The 23,014-nt window shown below is 37.4% G+C and overlaps 1 protein-coding gene across 1 annotated transcript in view; it reads left to right on the top strand.

The window, feature by feature from the left end:
* Tbc1d5 (TBC1 domain family member 5) overlaps positions 1–23,014 on the top strand; it is a 247,774-nt gene that overhangs the window by 78,372 nt on the left and 146,388 nt on the right. The window contains exons 7-11 of the mRNA XM_051204190.1: positions 5,743–5,845; positions 16,798–16,886; positions 18,248–18,298; positions 18,392–18,461; positions 19,822–19,994. Of these exons, the coding sequence (XP_051060147.1) occupies positions 5,743–5,845; positions 16,798–16,886; positions 18,248–18,298; positions 18,392–18,461; positions 19,822–19,994 (486 nt within the window). The remainder of the gene's footprint in view (positions 1–5,742; positions 5,846–16,797; positions 16,887–18,247; positions 18,299–18,391; positions 18,462–19,821; positions 19,995–23,014) is intronic.

The raw sequence follows: 23,014 nt of genomic DNA on the forward strand, positions 1-23,014 counted from the left end.
ATTAATTTACATCCTCACTGGGGTCCATTTGCACATCCTCACTAATGCTTCAAACGTTTGTCTTTTTAGGTTATCCATTCTGTCAGATGTGAAGTCATATCTCATTGACTTGTAGATCTCTGACTGTTTAGAAGTATGGAATACTTCATGTCTGTTAGCCACTGTGTCTTCTTTAGAGAAATGTCTAGCAGTCTGATCTTTAAGAGTCAAATCTAAGCACATTCATTTCCCAGGCCAGTATAAGCTTTCTTCTACAATTTCTTCCAGTAGTTTCAGTTTTGTGTTAAAATTTGGTCATTTTAAAACATTTTTAGAAGGTTTTTTGTTTTGTTTGTTTGTTTGTTTGTTTGTTTGTTTATTTTTGCTGTTATTTTATCTCAGGGCCCAGTTTTAATCTTTTCCTACAGATGTCCAATGTTCTCAATACTCTTTAATAAGTGACAGCTATTCTTTCTTCCTTTTTTCTGTTTTGTTTGTTTTTTATGTTTTTGTTTTTTGAGACAGCTTTTCCATGTGAGGCCCTGGCTGTCCGTCCTAGAACCCACTGTGAAGACTAGGCTAGCCTCAAACTCACAGAGATCTTCCTGCTTCTGCCTCCAGAGTTCTGGGATTAAAGGCGTGTACCAATACCACCCCGCAAAAGACTATTTCTTTTCCCTTTGTGAATTCTTTATGTCATTATCAAAAGCCAAAAGACTATACTGATTTAATTACTGTTGCTTTGTAATAGAGTCTGAAGTCATCTGGTGTGATAAATGTAGTGTTTGCTCATGATCATCTTGTCTATTTTGATTAGTCTGTGGCTAAATAGGTTTCTTTCTGTTTTATTTAATAATTTTTATTGACTCTGGAAATTTCAGATTGTATACTCCCATCCCACTCATTTCAATCTTTTAATACCCTCATTTACCCTTGTAGCTCCCACAAAAGAAAGTTGCTTTAAAAAAAGGAAAGAAAAGAAAAACATTTCACTTTTCCATCTTCCCTGCCTCTCCATCACATCATTTGTCATAGTGGCCTTGGGAATGACAGTGTGTCACACAGTACCCAAACACTTGTACCTGTAATGTTCATTGCAATGAGTTATTGGTCTGGTTCCAGGCTTCTGATACATCATCAGTACTGGACGCTCACCAAAACTTCACTCAGCAAGCCTGTGTTGCCCTGAGTTTAGTCATGGAGGTCCTGTGGTCATGGTCCCACACGCTGTTGCCCTGAGTTTAGTCATGGGGGTCCTGTGGCCTGGTCCCACACGCTGTTGCCCTGAGTTTAGTCATGGGGGTCCTGTGGCCTGGTCCCACACGCTGTTGCCCTGAGTTTAGTCATGGGGGTCCTGTGGCCTGGTCCCACACGCTGTTGTCCTGAGTTTAGTCATGGAGGTCCTGTGGCCTGGTCCCACAGGACCGTCACTTTACATGCTCTTGCAGGTCATAGATGGGGTAAATATCAGAGTGGGAAACTCAAAGCCCTGGGTGGTGGCTGAGTTTTTCAGTCAGGGGCTACCAGGACTGTCCCCCTCCTGTGAGGATCAGGGCCATCTCTCCCATGTTCATGGTGAGGGGTGCATCCAGCTCTACTGTGTTCAGGGCCAGCTCTCACATTACAGCAGCTTGGGGTAGGGGGGCGTAGATGGTTGTGGCCAGCTCTCCCACTGTGGCAGCCAGCAAAGGGTGGGACAAGTTCTCCTGTGCCCAGGCCATCAGGGCCAGCTCTCCTATGGCCCCCATAGTAACATGGGCCACAGACACAAACACAGACCCCAGCTGGGTAGTACCACAGACCCAGACATGGCCTTCAGTCACAGCTCAGGCCTGGACGTCACTTTTCCCCCACACTCCCCCACACCCCCGCTGCCTGTGGCAGCGTAGGCCACCCATAGCAGCCTGCTCCTCACCAGCCAGGCATCTGCAGCTCTGCTTTCCTCCACGGTGCTCAAACCACCCCACTCTCTCCCATTTGTCCACCATACACCTGTTCTCCATGGAGACACCTGCCAAAGGCAGGCCTGTGGCTGTCTTCAGCCCTCCTGGGCTTGTATATGTGATTTCTTATGCCTGTCATAAATGACATGGGGGGTTCATATGAGGATTGCATTAATCATATAGATTTCTTTGAGTAGTATTACAAAAATGTCAAACAATTCTATTTTAATTTTCTGGCCAAGTATAAAAGTGATGTTTTTCATTTATATAATAATTAAATTTGTTGCCAGACAGTGGTGGCACATGCCTTTAATCCCAGCACTTGGGAAGAGAGGCAGTCTGATCTCTGGTGAGTTCAAGGCCAGCCTGGTCTACAGAGCAGTTGCCAAGAGAGGCTCCAAAACTACTTAGAGAAACCCCGTCTCGAAAAACCTAAATAAATAAATAAATAAATAAATAAATAAATAAATTTGTCTCTGCTCCTATTTATATTGTGGATTTTCTTCCCTCCTATTTTCCTACTTGATTTTTTGTTTCAATTTTGGGTTTTTTTTTTTTTTTTTTTTTTTTTTCTCTCTCTCTCAATCAGGAACATTTTTCTGGCATGGGTTGCCGAACCACACTGATTTTGAAACTATTTTACCCATCCCAAATCTGAACTAATCTGCATGGATATCTGGAATTTTCAGGACAGAAGAGCTAGAGGCTGTCCTGAATTTTAGAGCTTTCCACAGAAGGTGATAATGCCTATTCCTAGAAGAGTCTCTCTCTGTGCCTGCTCTCCTCTGTCTGTTCCTATAAATACAGTGTCTCTCGGCTTGTGTATTGATTGTACGGCAAGTATTTCTTGTAGGTCAACATTCTGAACTTAGTTCTTCTTCCTGTGAATCTCATATCACAAACCTTTTCCTGGGAGTGCATTTCTCAGGCTTCCTTTTAACCACAGCGATAAAGGGGCCGAGTGCTGCTGCTGTGCTGACTGCCCACATGTACTGGCCATTACTAATTTCTCTAGGTTCCTCATGTGAAGATCATTTCTTTTTCTAATTTATGAAAGAGTACGTACTAGTGTTTCCTTTTCGAATTCTCCTGTAATACCTTCCTCAGTTACTCCATGCTGTGGTTTCAGCAAGTTATACTTCTTAAAAAAATAAAATATATAGGGTAACATGAAGTGTCATGAATGGGCGCATGAACATTGGAGAGCAGAAGTGTGCATGCTGCTGCCTAACGCATTTTCAGTTGGTTGATTTTTACTAAAAATGAACAATTCAAATTCTCTATCTGAATTTTAATTCTTGTGGCTCTCTCACTTTTAATCTCCCAAGTGATTAGTATGCCTTTCAATGAAACCATGAATTGTATACAATGTAATTTAATTTTTCATATTTAGATGGCAAACACTATATACATAATTCATAGACATGAGGCAAAGTATAACAGTTTTCATTGTTTTTCTATGATCATTGTATTACAACACCCCAACAGTACTTACTTTTGTCAGTGTGCATAGAACATTTCCAAGTAATAACCAAAAAAGTAGTATTCAAAATTGTTGAGCCCACTGATTCAAATTTTTCCTGCATCTACTTTAACAACTGAAATAAGATTAAGTCACAAGCAAGGGGACAGGCACAGAGATTTCCTCACTAAAATGTAGCGTTCTAGTCTTCCCTTAATGGATGTTTCTCTAACAGTAGCAGTTTTCTAAGAGTAGCAGTGTACTTCGTTAATCGTGTATATCGAGTATCGATCCTTTATCCTGATTGCTGGCTGCAGGTCAAATGGGGAGATGGGGCACCTGGACGGTTGCCCCAGTAAGGTTTGTGCACAGATGTGAGTTCACCTTCCACATATTCTTGTTGCTTCCCGGACCTCAAAGAGGTTCCCTTGCTGCTAAGGTAGAACACCAAAACCTGAGTCTAGGCACACCTGCACATCAAAGGAAATTTAAGAAAAGTCACACAAACTCAGAAGAAATTGCTTCAATTATATAAGAAATAGGATCTGAAAAATTACTCCTCCTTGACGCTTAACACAGTTCAGCTGTAAGCATATGATGCCTATGAAGCACAGCACAGCCACGGTCTCCAAAAGAAAGCAGTAAGCTCCAGTAAAACGGAGTACTCAGATGTTACTTGTCTTTAAAGACTACTGAAGAGTACTAGCCATTTCATTAATGCCTTCTGTGTCCATGCTCCAGGTAGTGGTGACAGCCTGTCCTCCAGGCTCTAGGTAGTGGTGACAGCCTGTCCTCCAGGCTCTAGGTAGTGGTGACAGCCTGTCCTCTAGGCGCCAGGTGGTGGGGGCAGCCCGCCCCCCCGGCCCGGGGGGGGGGGCGGCCCCCCCCCCCCGCCCCCGGGGGTGGTGGCGCCCCCCCCCCGCCCGGGGGCCCCCCCCGGGGGCCCCGGGGGGGGGCGCCCCCCGCGGGGCCCCGGTAGTGGTGACAGCCTGTCCTCTAGGCTCCAGGTAGGCAGCCCTCCAGGCTCTAGGTAGTGGTGACAGCCTGTCCTCTAGGCTCTAGGTAGTGGTGACAGCCTGTCCTCTAGGCTCTAGATAGTGGTGACAGCCTGTCCTCCAGGCTCTAGGTAGTGGTGACAGCCTGTCCTCTAGGCTCTAGGTAGTGGTGACAGCCTGTCCTCCATGCTCTTCTCCTCTTATTCAGAAGATAAACAACTCTGCTGCGCTAAGCCATCCTTGCTTCAGCTGGAAATTTGACAATATGAATTTTAGCACAGGCTTTTCTACTTGGATTTGTGAGTTTTTCATTTCTTCACATCCTTTTCCTGATGCACCCTTCAGGCTTAGTCTTGCCTATAGTCTTTACCACCTCTCTAATAAATAATGAGGATTTGCTGAATTGTGTTACTCAGTTATAAACTCGGTTACACCTCTTTCTAAACTTGTCCCACCTGTTCTCCTCTACCAAAGCCATGGCCCCATCTGCTACTATTTCCTTTTCTCTTCTCAATTCCACTTACTCTGTTTGATCCGCTGACGGCCTCCTTTGCCTTCTTACCCTTCTGTCTCGCTTAGTTGCCTTTCACACTAATGTTCCGTGTTCTTCTTCACAAATTGTTGACTGAACCCAGTTGGCACTTCTCAGTGACCTGCCTCCAGCCCTTACATTGTAGCGCATTGCTCATTGGTTTGTTTCAGTTTTACACCGTCCATCTCTGATGACTTCTTGAACTCTTCTCAAGCAGATTATCCACCCACCTTTTCTATGTGACAGTATATCAAAGAACCCTGTGCAGTGTTTTATACAGAGACATTTAGTCAAGGCTTACTTATGTGTGTTCCATTTAATTCTACATTTTAATCTGATGACACTGATGGTACTGTAATATACAGTTGAAATCCTGATACCAAGAAAAATAGTGACAATGACATATTTTCAAAATACCAAGTGGGGTGATTGGACATGGTAACATACACCTGTAATTATAGTACCCGCGGAACTGAGACAGGAGGATCACTGTTTCCACCCTAATCTAGGCTAGTTAGTAAGACCAGGCAGTTCTGAAAGATACACAACCCCCTACAAACAGGCTAAAAACAAATTAACTTCTCACTATAATTCCTACATGACATATATAAAAAATGAAATGTTTATCTGTTGAAGGGTGTCTTGTGCCTGTGGAATTTAATGGATTTCTCTCCCTTTATTGCCCCTGTTTAATTCTTGTCATAGCTGATCAGAACTGAGGTGAAATACTCTACAGATCTTGAAACCTTTTAGAGATGGGAGTCTGGGGATGTTACTGGGACTCCTAGTTAGATTCAATATGTGTTCATTTTTTTTTTTTTTTCTTTTCAGATTCCCTGAAATGCAGTTTTTCCAGCAAGAAAATGTGAGAAAAATTCTTACAGATGTTCTGTTCTGTTATGCGAGAGAAAATGAGCAGTTGCTTTATAAACAGGTAATGAAAATACCTTACAGGTGGCACCCATTGACTGAGGGTATCCATACAGCTCCACAGATGACAGGACAATAATGCGCCCTTTGTTCTATCCAGAGTGCTATCACAATGTTAAAGCAGCACTGCTTGCCAGATGGAGAGACCCAGAGTGCACACTGAAACACGCGTTCCTCTTTGTGAGACAGGATGTCCCCTGTGGTGTCTGCTCTTCCCTGTACACTTGTGGAGCTCATAAATGAACCCCATCTTTGCAGCTACTTTAGTAATAAAACTTTTCAGAGTTATTTGTAAATATTGTTTCTTTTTCTATTTTGTTTTGTTCTTGTTGTTCTTCTTGTTGTTTTCCGAGACAGGATTTCTTTGTGGCATGGGAGGTTGTCCTGGAACTCACTCTGTAGACCAGACTGGCCTTGAACTCACAGAGATCTGCCTGCCTGTGCCTCCTGAGTGCTGGGATTAAAGGCGTACACCACCATGGCCTGGAATAAGTGTTGTTTCTAAGTATAGCAGTTATTAGTATGTGACATCATGTTAAAAGTAATCAAGTGTTCTGTGCCTCTGAAGTGTACCCTTAGTAGAATTTGAGAAAGGTTCTGCAATTTGTTTTAAGTTTTAAAGATTCTTAACTAAATTCTTGTGCCCCTGCCTTTTGACTCATTTCATTACTAAAGATTACTAGATCATTTTAATTTTTTGAAATATAAATAATTTAATATATAAATACATATACATTTCTTATTTAAGTTTATTATATTGTACTGTACACATATATATACTTGAGGATTTTCATTTACTAAGTATATATATATAAGAATTCAAACTAAATTCAGAACAATCAAAAGTTACATCTAGTTGATGTAGCTATACAAGTTGTAGCTTGTATAGAAAATAACTATGGCGAAAGGAATATTGATGCAGAAATAAACTTTACAAGTTTTTAATCTGGCAGAGCCAGATTCCAGTGTATTAAAAACTGTCTTTGTTACTGCTCACAAGCAAGGCTTGACTCCATCGCTTATGTCCATATTAGTTACTTCCCATCAGTAGCCATTTAGAATTTAAATGGAAAATATGCATGTATCTCATTCAAATATCTGCAGATATATTTGATAATAAAGTGATAAATAAACAAGTAGAAAAATAGTATGTTTTTCAGTGGAAAATTTTAAATACAAATGTTTCTTCTTTCAAAATATCTGTATTATCTCAGTGATAGTCTGAGATATGTGTCTTATATATTAAAACTTGCCATAGTTCTTTCCCATTTAGTGTCTCAAAATGAAGAGGACCCAGGTTGCAGTGCTCCTGTTTGGGTCTTCTACTTGTCCTCTTGATCTCCAGGTCTAATTTTGTGCTATGCCACACTATTTTCATTTACTGTAACAGTATATACTATACTGTCATAGTATGGCTTGAAATCTAACACAGGTTTTCTCACATTGCTTTGTTCAGGATTACTTTGGCTATGGGTTTTTTATGCTTCTGTTTGAATTTTATGATTTATGGGTATTTTGATAAAGATTACATTGAATCTATAAATTACTTTTGATTGGATGGTCATTTTTATAATATCAATTCCACTAGTTCATGATCATGGGGGGAATGGTCTTTCCATCTTCTAGTGTCTTCTTCAGTCTCTGTCTTCAGTTCCCTTTAGAAAAAGACAAAACTAAATCAAAGAAGTCTATAATAATGGAAACAATTTCTGCACAGAGAAAATAATGTATCATCATATTCAATCATTTGATGTATGTAGACCAGTGTATTTATAGGCAAGACTAGATAGGATTATGGAAGATACTATTTCTAGATAAGTTAAAACAAACCTATCAATTAGTGAATATAAAAGTGTTGACATACCTGGGTTTCACTTTAAAAGACTTGATTACCCCCTCTACGTGTTAAATTCTTACGGAGAAATAATACCTTGCTGAAGAATGACTGCATATTTAGCAGTATCAAATTTAAGGGGAAAAAGCCTTCAGTTTCATCACAAGCTGTTAAAGCTATTATTTTGTACTAGGTGACACCCCGTTTAACATCGACCATATTGTTAATAGTTATGGGATTTTATTGAATTAATGAGACTGTTATCATGTAGTAGAATGTCTTGCTGAGTTAATTGAAATTGCAGAGATTATATAAATGGTATTAATGAACTTTGACTGCCTGATGTCGCAGCTTTAATAAAGACTGCTTGGTGGGCTAAATGAGCACAGGCAGATAAAAGAGCAGGTTCAATTTTGTGAGCCTACAGGCTGTTGAAGAAAACTTTGTTACCTTTGTGTTCACAGGCATGGGTGTGGAGTACAGGGACTCCTAAAGAGCATGCAGGGTAACAGTTCTAACTGAGCAGATGTGTGGGGGTTGGCACATCAAAGTACATATATTAAGAATAATAAATACATTTCTTACTTTTTTTTTTTTTTCAAGTTGAATCATGGTTTACTTGATGGGTATTTCTCTTTTAAAGTTGTGTGTGTACTTGCCATTTCCATCTGCTTTTGTTTTATCTGATTTTTGTTTTTATTTTCTTTGTGGGTTGAACACTCTGTTATTGAGCTCTTTCCTTTATCCTCTTGTAATTATTAGTCAAGTTTTACTAGACTAAAATTTAGGGCAAAAATAAACATTTTTCTGAGCTGGTTAGATGTCTCAGCAGCTAAGAGCATTTGATGCTCTTGCAGAAGCTCTGGTTGAGTTCTTAGCATCCACATGGGTGCTAATAACTTTATGACTACAGGTCCATAAGATACGGTGCTCTTTTCTGGCTTCTGTGGGCACTGCACATGGAGAGCAGACATGCATGTAGGGATGAAGACTGCTCAATTCATACATATAAAATTAAAACAAATCCTTTTGTTTGTTTTTGTCTCTCTCCTCAGACAGGGTTTCTCTGTGTCATAGCCCTGACTGTCCTAGAACCCACTCTGTCAATCATGCTGGCCTTAAATTCACAGAGATCCACCTGCCTCTGCCTCCCCAGTGTTGGGATCAAAGGTGTGCACCACCACCACTCCACTTAGAATAAATCTTAAAAAACAAAACCTAAAATTTCTCGCATGTATTCCAGAAATGCTATAGTTTTTTTACAATTAAACACTAAATGATTCTCTTAGGGGCTGGAGAGATGGCTCAGCACAGGCTGTTCTCCCAGAGGACCTGGATTCAGTTCCCACAGTTACCATACCAACTAACAACAGTTCATAGAACTAGCTCCTTTTATGCCTCCATGTGTACCAGGCACACACTTGATGCACAGACATGCTGCCAAAACACACAGAAAATACTGTCCTCACACTGTTTAGAGGAATGTAAATTTTCATTCTATAAAACATAGTTTTATTTATTGATTTGAAATATAAGAGTAATACTACTTTTTGAATATTGTGGCTCACCTTTTCAATATATATGTTAGCTGGTAGCTCATTTATTCAAAATACATAGCCATTGAATTATGGTGGGCCTCTAAAAGGATGTAAGGTTTTCTTTAAATCATTCCACAGTCCTCAGAGGAATGATTCTAAGACATCATGTGTATTTCAAAATCCATGGATGCTTAAGCCTCCTATCTGAAATGCAGTACTTGCACATGGCCTATAATAAATTTTCCCATATACTTAATGAAGTCTCTGTGTTACTTACTTACTTACAATAACTAATATATGTTTTATGTAAAAAAATTGCTAAATTGTATTATTCAGAGAAAACTAAAAAGGAAACCGAGGTTGGTGTGGACGCAAATCTTTTAAATTACTGCATTCTTTTGTGTGTATATGTTTAGATGAAATTCCTTTTAATTGTGCTATGTGTTTATATCTCATGTGTGCATGTGTATTGTGTGTGTATGGCAGAAGTTGACTTAAATGTCTATCTCAGTTTAATTTCTAATATATTTTTCAAGACAGGAACTTGCACTGAACGTGGACCTAACCCTAACCCAACCCTAACCCTAACCCTAACCCTAACCTTTACCCTAACATTGGCTGTACTGACTTCCAGACATACCTCTGGTACTCTGCTGTCTCTGTGTCCCCTGGGCTGGTCTTACATATGCATGCATCACATGTAGCTTTTTTACATAGGTGTTGAAGATCATCCTCAGGCCCTTATGTTGGCAACTTTACTGACTGACCCATATCCTCAGCTCTTTCTTTTGGGACTGTTTTCAACCCACCGGTTTTTCAGACCACAGATGCTGAACTTGGATGTGGAGAGCTGAATGTATATACACACTTATTTCCACATCTTTGTATATACACATACTAGTTCATAACTTAGCCATTTTAATACTCACATTATTAATGTGTGTCTTGTGCTAATGAATTAAGTCCCACTGAGGTTAGGAACCAGCCTACTTTATGAATTGTGTCCCTAGCTCATGTGGCACTTGTCCTGTGATAAACAAATGACAAATGATATTTGAATGATTGGAACATTTAGAGAGAGGAGCACCACAAAAACTAAACTGTCAACAATCCTTAAAGAAGACAGATACACAAGGAGACAAAAGTAATTATTTTTAAATTTAATGTTTTTATATTTTGAGAATTTTATATATGAGTACTTAGATGTCTATCTCTGTTTAATTTCTAATATATTTTTCAAGACAGGAACATCATTTGTACCTCTTCTCTTTGCTGCAAATCTTGTGTCCCTCTCCACACCTTTACAAATTTTATTTGTTACTAGTACATATATATGCATATGCATATGGGGTTTGTTTAATAATGCTCTTATGTTTTTATGTTTATGGTTGACTACTTGGGATTGGATAAACTATAAAGTAGCTCATTCCTGTAGAAAACTGATTTTCTTTCTCATAGCAGCCATTAATTCCCTATAGCAATTAATCATCTGTGGGGTGGGGGGCTTTTGAAGTTTCCCGTCTTCACAAGTATGTCAAGTGATACTGTGATTAGTGATGCCTTATTTATTGAGATTTCATCAGTGCATCTTTTTTTGTTAGCTTTAGAAGACCCTCAACAGCAGGCATCCTAACCTCTGGGTCTTAACTATCTTTCCACCATTTTTCCTAGATTTTGCCCAAGCCGTAGATGTCGGTGGTTTTACTGTAGATGTACCAAATGGATTTGTAGACCCCTGGTCTCTTAGTCTCTGGGTTTTTACCATGTGTGACTCTCTGAATGAGTGTCAGAGTGCAAATAACGCTTCTTTGATGATGGGTCAGGGTTACACTTACCTTTGATTGTAAGGATACATATTTGAATGCAAAAGAAATTATATTAGTTTAGGAAAAAGGCAGAAATAAGGTCTTTAACCCCTCTACCCACAGCTGGCTGTGTAGGTTTACAGTGGAAAGCATGAATTCCCTCCAATTGAAGGGGTCTTAAGTCCAATTAGATGAGTGTTGCTCTTCCCCAAGATAGTATTGGTATTATTGGACGGACCTTGTGGTGTATCTTGCCAGAGTGGTCATTGTAGTTTGTAGCTTCAAATCTTCAAATCTTTTTTTTTTCTTTTTTCCTCTTTGTAACTTGTACCTACCAGTACAACAACTAGTCTGTCAGAGACGTTTCCAAGTCACTTCAATTCAATTCCTCCAAGTCCTATGTCCAGTGTATGTGACCTTTTAAGCAATAAGGGCTTACCTTCAAGTTCTGAGAAATAACAATAATCAATGTTAATAGTGTATGCTTTGGGACAGTCTCTTTGACTCCCTGACAACTGGAATGTAAAATTTGCATACCTGCCCCTGGAATATTCTGTTTGATAGTCTCTGACACTTAGAGAAAGAAAGCATTATTACCCGTGTGCTGTAACTCCTTATCTCAAGATAGCACACACACACACACACACACACACACACACACACACACACACACACACACACACACACACACAATTATGTATTTATTTTATGTAAGCTTATAAAGTATTGTGTTTCTCTATGGCTTTTTCAACCATACATAGAGTTACTTCGCCTCCCTCAACACTCTACAATACTCCCCCCTTTGCCCAGTTAAAATCTCTCATCTGTTTTTCTTATTTCCCCTTTTATAACACCTAAGTCCCCCTTTCTCCCTCTCAAGGTCATCTCTCCCTCTCCATTTCTTGAACCCCGTCATCTACTTTCCTGGTTTCTATAGTCATTTCAGGGGATATACTTAAAACATTTGGAGCTAGGATTTGCAAATAGAAAAGAACTTTTGAGTCTGGCTTACCTCATTCAGTGTAATATTTCCTGATCCATTCCATTTTTCTTAGCAATTGAACAGAATTCTGTTGTGACTATGTGCCATATGTTCACTATCCAGTCATCAATGAAGGACATTTAGACTGTTTCCATTTTCTGGCTATTGTAAATAGGACAGCAATGAAAATGGTTGAGCAAGTATCTTTTGAGTGTGTGTATGCCAGGGAGTGGGATAGCCATGTCATTTGTAAATTGACTTCTAGTATTTTGAGAATTCTCTGCACAGATTTCCAGAGGGACTTTAAATTCCACCAACAGTTTTTTGTTTGTTTGTTTGTTTGTTTGTTTGTTTTTTTAATCTTAGCCACTTTGACTAGGGAAAAATGAAATCTCAAAGTAATTTTAATTTGCATTTACCTAGTTGCTAAGGATGCCATACAGCTTTAAAGATACTTTTTGGAAATTTTCTTTCTTCTGTTCACTCTATTCAGATCCATAGCCCATCATTTTTTTCTTGACTCTGTTTATTGTGCCCTTTATATATTCTAGACATTTAGCTTCCATCAGATGAATAAGTGACAAACATCTCCACTGTATGGCCTTCCTTTTAGCTCAATGGATTGTGTCATTTACTGTACTAAAGCGTTTTAGTTTTATGAAGTCCCATTTGCCAGTTGTTGGCCTTAATTTCCGAGTGAAAGGAGTTGTGTGTAGAGCCCTTTTCTGTACCTACATCTTGACATGTACTGCCTGTGCCTTTGTTTTAGCCATTCACACACTCAGGCTGCTCGTGTGCTCTCAGACATTCAGAGTTGATGGTTATTTTGGTGTTGTTGCAAGATGGTAAATATTAGTCTACTGTCTTCTATGTGTGCACATCCAGTTCTCCCAGCACCATTTATGAAAAAGTTTCCTTACTCCACCGTATATTTTTGGTGTCTCTGTCTAACGTTGGATAGTTTTAATTGTGTGTGCTCATCTCATAGTTGGGCTTTTCCCCATTAATCTATATCTCTGTCTTTGTGTCAGTACTACGCTGTTTTTTACTAGGGCAACTCTTTAATACATTTTGAAATTTAGAGTAGTAGACCCTTAAGCATTGTTTTTGTCTTTTTTTTTTTTTTTCCTATTTGGTGTTGGTGCTAGGATGCATGTGTGCATGCATTCATTCATGTGTTAACTGTTTTCCTTGGGATTGCTTTGGCTTTCAAGATTTTTTTTTTTGTGCTTCCACGTGGATTTTAGGATTTTTTTTTCTATGTGAAGACCGTCATGAGCATTTTGATTATGATTACACTGAATCTGATTTTTTTTTTCTGACAGTGCAATCATTTTCACAATACTGACTCTACCAATTCTACTAATCCTTGTGCATGGGAAGTATTTCCATCTTCTAGTATCTTTCTTAGCATCATCATGCAGAGTTTTAAAGTTTTCATTGTAGCGATCATTCACTTTGGATTTGGTTTATTCTTAGATGTATTTGTCAAATCTTTATAATATTCAAGTCTTGTTTAATAATATGCAATCTAATGAAATACTCATTATCTTTGTTATGTTACTTTTGCTGTGATAAAACACCAGGGCCCAAAGCAACTAGGGTAGGAAACTGTTTCAGAAGTCAAGAACCTGGAGGAGGGAACTGATGCATAAACCTTGGGTTAGTGCTGCTTACTGGCTTTCTCCTCAATACTTTCTCAGCTTGCTTTAAATCCAGGACTACCAGTCCAAGGGTGGTATCACCCACATTGGTTTGGGCTCTTCCACATCAATCATCAAGAAAATGACATACAGACTTGCCTATAGTGTTACTGGCACTTACCCGCTAGCCTGGTCCCTCAGCCTGTCAGCCCCAAATTACACAAAGAGGACTTGTACTAATTATGAAACTGTTGGCCATTGAGTAGCTCGGTCTTAATTATTAACCCATAATTACTAATATGTTTATTTCTACATGGTCTTATCTTACCGAGAACACCAGACTCACGTGTCCCCTCCTCTGAGATCACATCAGGACTCCGTCCTCCATTTCCCAGTATTCTCCACCTCTGCTAGCCCCACCTAGCTTGCTTCCCTGTTGACCTACAGTGCTTTATTCATTAACACATAAGGGAAGCATACTTACGGAATGGCATCTCCCATCACTATAGGTCAGTCTTTTGGAGGTATTTTCTCATTTAAGAGTTCCTCTTCCCAGATATGTCTAGACTTACATCAAGTAGACAAAACCCACATAGCACACTATTGAAAAGAATATGGGGTAACTATTCAATTTAATAAAGATGACATTTCAATACTAAGGAAAAATTAGTTATTTACCTTATGATATAATTGAAAATGGAGTATTTATTAAATAAAGGAGTTTGATTGTTTAGAAATTAATCATATTACTCTTCCCTGATAAAAATGATCCCACTTTCAAGTGAGTGAAGAAATAACTGAAGTAAAGGAAGCCTTCTCTTACTTTATTTTTTACCTCAGAGAGGTCTTTTGGGACATGAAACAAACAAATAAAAAATATCTGAAAGATGGTTTATTATAGTGATATTAATTTCAATGTCATATAGTATATCAAAATTGAAATAAATGGGGATTATTTTAATAAAAAATGAATAGGCTACATATCTTCAATGGCAAAGAAGTGTAGCAGACTTCAGTAGGTGAGACACTAGAGATGACTCAGTTGTTACAGTGTATGATGGATGTGTGTGGAGGTCTGTCTGTAATCTCAGTCTTGGAATACAGACATAGGGACCTCCTACAACCTGGCTAACATGACTGGCCACATCTTAAAGCCCCGTATGTGACTGAAATCTTGCCTTCATGAATAACCTGGAAGAATAATTAGGATGGATTAGTGATGTAAACCTTAGACTTCCACACATGGACATATTGCATGATTTAATGTGTGTTAATCATGTTTAATTGATTACATTTAACACATGTAACCCAGCTCACACATACGAAAATAAATATAGACACACCATACCTGCACATAAATGAAAGGACAGCATGCATGTGTCACACACATTTTGATATATATCCACACACACTTAAATAAAAATTACCAGCAGAGATGTTGAGTTTAGTCTTAGCAGTTAAAACAAAGCAATACAACAACAATTTGACTGTGAGAGTTGAGATTTTTAAAAATTAAAAATATGGATGAAGATATTAAATGATTTTTGTATTCTGCAGTGGGGGATTCTCTTTGGATGAGGTATACCTAGGGCTTTAACAGGTATCATTACCAATAAGTTCTTCTGACTTTAAAGAATTGTTTTAAAAAACTATTAGAAATTGGCAAAACTGATACCATGCAGGTATCCATTGTAGCTTTTAATTTCCGTGTTTATTTTGGTATCAGGCTAGTCTGTCCATCTGACTTCATTCTCATTTTGCTTTGCTTCTCTTACATTTTCTACGCTCTGTAGATAAGTACTTGGTGACTCCATGTAATTAAAATTTTGAGAACTTTATAAATGAGTGCTAATTGTCTTTATATCGTTTTCATCCCATCCCTTTCAACCCACAGCTCACCTAGTTTTTCAGTGTTTCCCTGCTTTTCTCGGGGTTATGTAAAATAATTTAGGGCTGTATGATAGTTTGTTCCACATCACAGATACATAATGAATCACTCTGCGGTTGTGTTACTAAATCATTTGTACTCGAGACTATGAACAGTTGATGAGTGGGCTCTGGTGAAGTGATGCCTTACACACTGATGGTGTCTGTGTGACGATGACTGGCTTTCTGAGACAAGCAGAGTCTGTCCTCACAACACAGGAAGCTGCCCGTCTCCCTTCTACCAGCAAAATGATCCCTCTACTTGCATGTTTCATTTTTACCTTTGTAAGGTTTATATTTTCTCTCAATTTTTAAAATAAAAGAGCATTTTTATCTGTTAAGCAAAAGGTGGTAATTTACTTACTTTAAGTGGCTAGCAAGAATTTGCTAAAGTGTGGCAATTATATTTAAAATATCAAAATCTGTATTGATAAGGCTATTACCTAATCTAACAAGCTCAAAGCTAAAGTAACAACTGGCACTTTTGGAGATTTTTGCCCATTTGTGTGATCCACTGTTGAACACCAGTGTAAGAGAAAACATTTTAACTTTGTTTCCGAAGTTAAGCTTCACGGAAAAATGTGAGGTTTCTGATTAAACATGTTTAAAATTACATTGAAAACTTCGTTTTCTGTCATGCTTGCTAAAGATTGTTTCTCTTATTATCCAACATTCCTAGCTCGCTGACTTCAGCTCTTCCTAAATCTACAGGCATCCTAATTTGGAGCCATTATATAATGAAAACATTGGGTGTAATTTCTTAGGTCTACAGTTCTTCATTGCCCTTAGTGCAGATCTTTACACTGTAGCTCATGATTATAATTTGCATAAGTGAAATTCATATTTATGAGTACAGATCTTGAAGCAACTGACAGGTGCAAGGTTGTCTACCATGCCAATTTATTGTTTGTCATGTCATTTAAAAGATAACTGCTCCCTATATTTTAAAGAATACATGCTCTGGTTGAATTACAATCAAATTCTAAAAGTGGATAGAACTCAATTTTGTAGCGTTCCACTTTTATTCTTTTCTATATAACTTGGGCGTCTTTGTGGCAGTGATTGTTTGAATATGTATTTACATGTTGAGGATGTCCTTTGACACACATGCAGCCTTGGGTTCAGCCTCAAACACTGCAACAAAAGACTAAAAGCATCTGACTCAGCTGCTGCTATCTACTAGTGAACTCTTATTCTCTTCATTATTTCTTCTGACCCCCTGTTTCAGGGTATGCATGAGCTACTAGCACCTATCATCTTTATCCTTCACTGTGACCACCAAGCTTTTCTACATGCCAGCGAGTCTGCACAGCCCAGGCAAGTTGTTACATGAGTTTGTGTGTATTTTCTGCCCTCACTGGATCTTTTGTTATGTTAAATCACAAATATTTTCAAATTGAAGCTTCTTTAGTTTTGTATTCTATGAATAATTGGTTGTATTTCATGAGACTGATCCATTTTAAATTCTAATGCTGGTGTAGATATATGGCAAGTTTGAATCATGTCTTTGAAATGTTAAGGCTGTGTCAAATGAAGACATACATGTAATGAAGCAAAAAGGGAATGTCTGTCATCATTCCAAGCTGCTGAGAGTGGATAATACTCAGGCATGCTGTGCTCTAAGTTTTTAGTTGAATGGGAACTTTCTGTGCTAGTTCCCCAGAATGGTACTGCCAAGCACACTGCTCTGGAAATAGAGCAGCTTTCATGAGATACATTCCCTTAGTCTTTCTTGTAGATAGCTTTTATAATAGCCATTAACTTTGGTAACTGTTAAAACGTAGCTTTCTAACTTGAAATACCAGTGAAGCAACCAAGAAGCAAATTATGATTGGTAAGTTATAGAGTTGCCAGGCATTGTCAAAAGTATCCAGTCTAAACTATTTGGATGCAGGAAAATACACCTGCTGATAACTGACAAGTGTTTGTATGACCCTTCCTAGTCAGGTGAAGATGTCTGTTTTGCTGAACACAGGCCCAAATTATATTAACCTTTGTCTACTAAAATATGTCTACTTTTCTAATTTTATTGATTTTATCATACATATCTTGACACAAGTAACTTACCTTTTAACTGCCTTGAGTTACTCTACAATCTCATGAAACTAGTCTTGAGATCATGTTTTCATGCCAGTTTTATTTCTGCCACTGTTGCATGTAAAATACATTCATAAGAACATAGAAGCAATTGGAAGTAACTTCAGAATGAGCAGACTTTGGTATTTTAATCCATTACAAAGTAGAGCAGCATTGAGTAGATTTGCTAAAGGTGCTGTTGGTGACTAATGATGTTCAGATGAAATAAAGAAAGCAATAAAACACTTTTCGGTATTTCATGCTTAATTGGTAGAGTTTTGTTTTCTTTAAAAGAAAAGTGATATATTATAGATTAAAAAATTATTCTAGATCAAACTTTGTCAAGGAATATACTGTCACTCTTGCCATACACTATCAGGAATAATTAGATGGTTACTTCATTGGACACAGACAAGCAAACAACTTCTTTCTGATCTTTATAAAGCAGAATTTTGTTTGTTACTGGAGTTGACCTGTCAAAGGCTAATGTTTTAATTGCACATTGGGTGTAAGTTAACTTAAGAATACAGAGTATGGCAGAAGCTACCTCTATTATTAAAATTTGTTCATGTTGATTGCTTTAATTTTCTTCTTTTTTTAAGTGAGGAAATGAAAACTCTATTGAACCCTGAGTATCTGGAACATGACGCCTTGTAAGTACTGTAACTGTTACTTTTTCTTTTGTAATACTATCAGTACTTTAGTGAAGATTAAATATAGAATTATTTTATTTTTCCAATTTTTAGTGCAATGTTCTCACAGCTTATGGAAACTGCTGAACCTTGGTTTTCTACTTTTGAGCATGATGGTCAAAAGGTAACTCTTTACAGTACAGATGTCTTCAGTACACTTGAGTTATTTATTAACAAGTCCAATCAATAAAAATGTACACTGGAATAGTTATTTTGCCGTAATGTATTTGTTCATTTTTGTAATAAAATACAAAAATACTTAGGTTGTAATAGTGAGTCTTGGTATCTATAACATATTCTAATGATATTGGTAGACAAACATAAAGATTCATATAAGAAAATAAAGCCTTTCCTTTATAAATGCATATTACTCATGCAGTATATCTATTTAATTATAAAATTATTATTTTTTAAATCTTTTTTAAGTCTTGTCTTTTTGAGACAAGGATTTAATATGTAGTTAGTAATTCATAGAGATCCGCATGCTTCCGCCCCCTGAGTATCGGGATTCAAAATGTGTGCTTCACCTAGCTATTATAAACTTTATATTGCTCTCATGGTGAGGTTTTTGTTTTTGTTTTTTAAATGCATTGCTGTTGGACCACATTGATAGATATGTGTGTCTGACAGATTGTCTTTCTTTAATATCTATGTTCTTTACTCTTTATTTTACTTATTTTCATTTTTGTATTGAAGTCCTGTGTAAGGTTGAAATCACTCAGGAATAGCATTTGAGCAAAGGATAAAATTTAGACTTTTGTATATGTAAAAGGATCTTTGGCAGAAAAAGCATAAACTGTATTGCTTGAGTATTAGACTTAAAATCAGCTGTAATCTTAAGAATTACTATGAAGGGATACAACAAATGCCAGTATCAGAGACATAGAAATGAAGGACTGAAGGTCAAAAAATGGGTCAGGCTATGGCATCCATGAAAATTTGAAGTGATGGAAAAAGGAGATTGAGGGAGGGCCTCACACAGATTTTATTTTAAGTACTTCTGCGGTGCAGTTGTTAATCTCTTCTCAGCTACTTAAATTAACAAACGGACAGAGAAAGAACATTTCCTTTCCTAGAATGATTTCTTTTGTCCTTTCCCCTTTTGTGTAGTTTTCATTTAGTGCTTCAATTTTAATTGCCACAGAAATACACTTCCATCAAAGTGTTGCATTTATATGCTGTGGCCAATCAGATCAACTGACCAGGGGCAGCTTGACACGCTTAACTGCCTCTGGCCAAATTCTCCTGGAAAATTTAATGTCACATGAGGATAAGATAATTAGAAGAGTCGTCTTGGCTATGGCTGTATGGGCGCAGCGTCCACCTGTCGGCGTATGAATGTTATACCTTCATTCTGACAGAGTAGTGTTGGTTCTTTAGACTCCTTTACATGGATAAATTAAAAACCATAAAAACCATTGTCATTGTTTTCCAATTTCAGATTGAAATAATACATGTTTTTTTTTTTCTTTTTTTATTTTCAGGGAAAAGAAACTCTGATGACCCCCATGCCCTTTGCTAGACCACAGGATTTAGGGCCAACAGTTGCCATTGTTACCAAAGTCAACCAGATCCAGGACCATCTCCTAAAGAAGCATGATATTGAGCTCTACATGCACTTGAACAGACTAGAAATTGCACCACAAATATATGGGTTGTAAGTTTTAAATTTCTACTTTGGCTCTGGCTAGTTACTATTTTCTGATAGTTTCTGAATAGCTCAGATCCCTAAAGGTAAGGACTGACCTAGCTGTCATTTATGCCCCATGCCTAACCCATTCTTTTCATACATGGTATCTCCTCAGAAGTAGGTGCTACTCCTTTGTTATAGCCGAGGAAGCTCATCCTGCTAGACTAGCTTTTTACCTTTTAAACAGTGAGGTTATAGCTCAAACCCAGTCATACTGGTTATGTAGTTTGCAGGGTCTCTTTAGAAAAATATGTTAGAGGGTGTTATTCAACTAAGCAGTCTGTGGAAGCATGGGATTGCACAGGTAAACACACATGAAGCCAGGCCTGAAACCCAGAACCTCTAGACTGTCTGGTCTCAAAATGCCTTGGATTTCCCTCTGGAAGAAAAATGCCCTTCGCAGTAAACAAGCTGTATTACTTCTGTAGCCATGTGACTTCTCTAACATGCTAGCAGAAGAATAGGGACTCAGTTATTCCTTAGGTTGGTGCATGTGTGTGTACATGCGTATATACGTGCGTGTGTGTGTATGTTTTCCTGGTGATTTAATGTGGCATATAGGTAAATTAGAAAAAAATAGTTGTTTATTAGTATGTTAGCTATGTAAAGCTGTCGATCAACACATTTTTTTAAATGCTCCTTTTGTCTTCATCTACTGCTGAGCAATGAGCAATGTTATGGAACACCCTTTTATGAAGCCTAATTCTCAATTAGGCTGGACATTGAAAAATAAGAATACTGCTGAAATGTACATAGAAATGTCTCAGTAATTATTAGTTTTGAAGTATCTCAAATGAGTCAAGCTTGGGGCCAGAATGAGGACTGTGTTCTTAAACTTACATAAATCTCAAATAAGTGTTTTGTTTAGATTTTCTTCTCAGGGAGCTCTGAATTCTGTTGAAGAAGTCTGCTCTCATGTGTTTATAGGGCTGCTTTTTATTTGTGTTGTTTAGCTTTGGCATCAGTGAAACAGCTCTGTTGTCCCATTAGGCATGACGAACTTTTGTGTATGGTCATTGGGCAGCACAGGGTGATATTAAAGAATTACCATTTAAAAGTGAAATAATATGTGTGTCACTGTAAATACTGATCTTTAATTTAAAAGGTCAGGAGTTAAATTCTATTTTCCTTTCCATGATGCAAAGAATTGGTATATACAAAATAGATGCATATTAATGCCTCAAGGAAAATTGTAAGTATAAAGAAAAGATGGTTTGGGTTGTTTAAACTCCTTTTCTTGACTAAATTGAAGACTTGTGTCCATGTTTCCTAATTTTAGTTATTGCTAGCAGGAAAATAGGGTATTTAATACTATAGAAAGAAGTTACTATTTAACATTGTCATCATTTCTTTGTCTGAACTGGTGATTTACTGTGCAGTCTAAATATACTAATTTATATCTAGAATATTCCAGTACCAAACAATAGCTTATTTTTACATATTTTTAAATTTTCACCCTTTAAATTTTTTACTTTAAAAAAACTTTTTACACAATATATTTTGGTCCTTATATTCTTATCCCCACTCCAACTCCTCCTAATTTCCACCCCTATTCCACTTTATATTCCTTCTGTCTCTAAACACACACTAAAACAAAACAAAACATACATGGAGTCCATTTAGTGTTGGACAACTATTACTGAACTTGAGTCTTGACCTGAGATGTAGCTGATGTACAGAGTGTCGTGATGTTAAAGAAAACTTGATTTCCATTTTCCAATAGCTTACTGGCTGGGGGCTGGACTTTGTGTTCACTTCCCCTTCTCAGTGCTAAGACTTTGTCTGCTTGGAACTTCTGTAAGTCTTGGACATGTTGCTGATCCTGTGCATTCATGTCTGTTGTGTCTTTATCATCCTCTTCCTCATAGATCCCTGATTGAGCTTTGGGGAGAGGTTATTGACATCAGATATTATTTTCTTTCTATTTTATCTTTATTATAAAAATTCCTAGAGCTCATTGGATATCCGTGTAATCATTTTCCTGTTAACACTACGTGATCTATGATGGGAATCCTTTTTCCTTTTACCTTATAGTTATTACTAACAATATTGTGGCTTGCAGTAACCACAGTTGCCTCATGTTTCTCATTTTAGTCCAAATGTCATCTGAATTATCTTTAATTATGCTTTATCTTTGAAAGAGGACATGCTTGTTTTATCAATATTCCTGTTTAAATAGTCCTGTACAAAGTTTTTCTCACTTACTTGCTTTACTTACTGTGTGGGAGGCATATAAAAAGACCCTAAGCCATATTACCAATTTATGTATTTCTTAATGGGTATATTAAAAAAATCAGGAAAATGTATTTGTGTGTGTATGTATACAATAGGAAACATAAGCTTTAAAATCAAATCAAACCTGTTTAACTGCTTTGATCTCTAATTTTGTTATCTGTGAAATGATGTTTGACAACAAAGGTATTTGCATCTTAGTGTACTGTGAGAATTAGGTGGTGATGTACAAAGTGCACAGTGCTTAGCTCGTGTACAGTAAACATTTCAGTGTACATGTGAAAGTACTTGGTTATCATTTCTATCCTTACCATTATTTCCTTAGGATATTATGGCTCTATGAATATAACACACTCTGTGATTTAGAAACCCTTCCAACTCTGTCTTTAGCTTTCTGTACTCATCAATAAATACGCAGGTTTCTAATTACAAGGAAATGTGGAACCCATCTTCTAGCAGTGCTTTTTTTAAGAGATGTCATTTAAATTGAAAGTAGAGTTTTAAAATGGTTATATCATCTTGGCACAATAATATAGATTTGTGCCTAATGGAAATAAATTAAAATACTTTTGTCTTATCCTATAATATATACACAGCATCCATATAAAAACTTGCTTATTCTACCATTTGTTGTTGCTGGAAGAAAGTTAATTTTACATTCCTTTAATATGTAAAAATATACTCTAAAGTTTGCATAAATACAACAAAAATACAGTGATCTAATTTCAGTTAGTGAAAATAATTTTGTGAGCATA

This window comes from Phodopus roborovskii, unplaced genomic scaffold (assembly GCF_943737965.1).
Source record: "Phodopus roborovskii unplaced genomic scaffold, PHOROB, whole genome shotgun sequence".
NCBI lineage: Eukaryota > Metazoa > Chordata > Mammalia > Rodentia > Cricetidae > Phodopus > Phodopus roborovskii.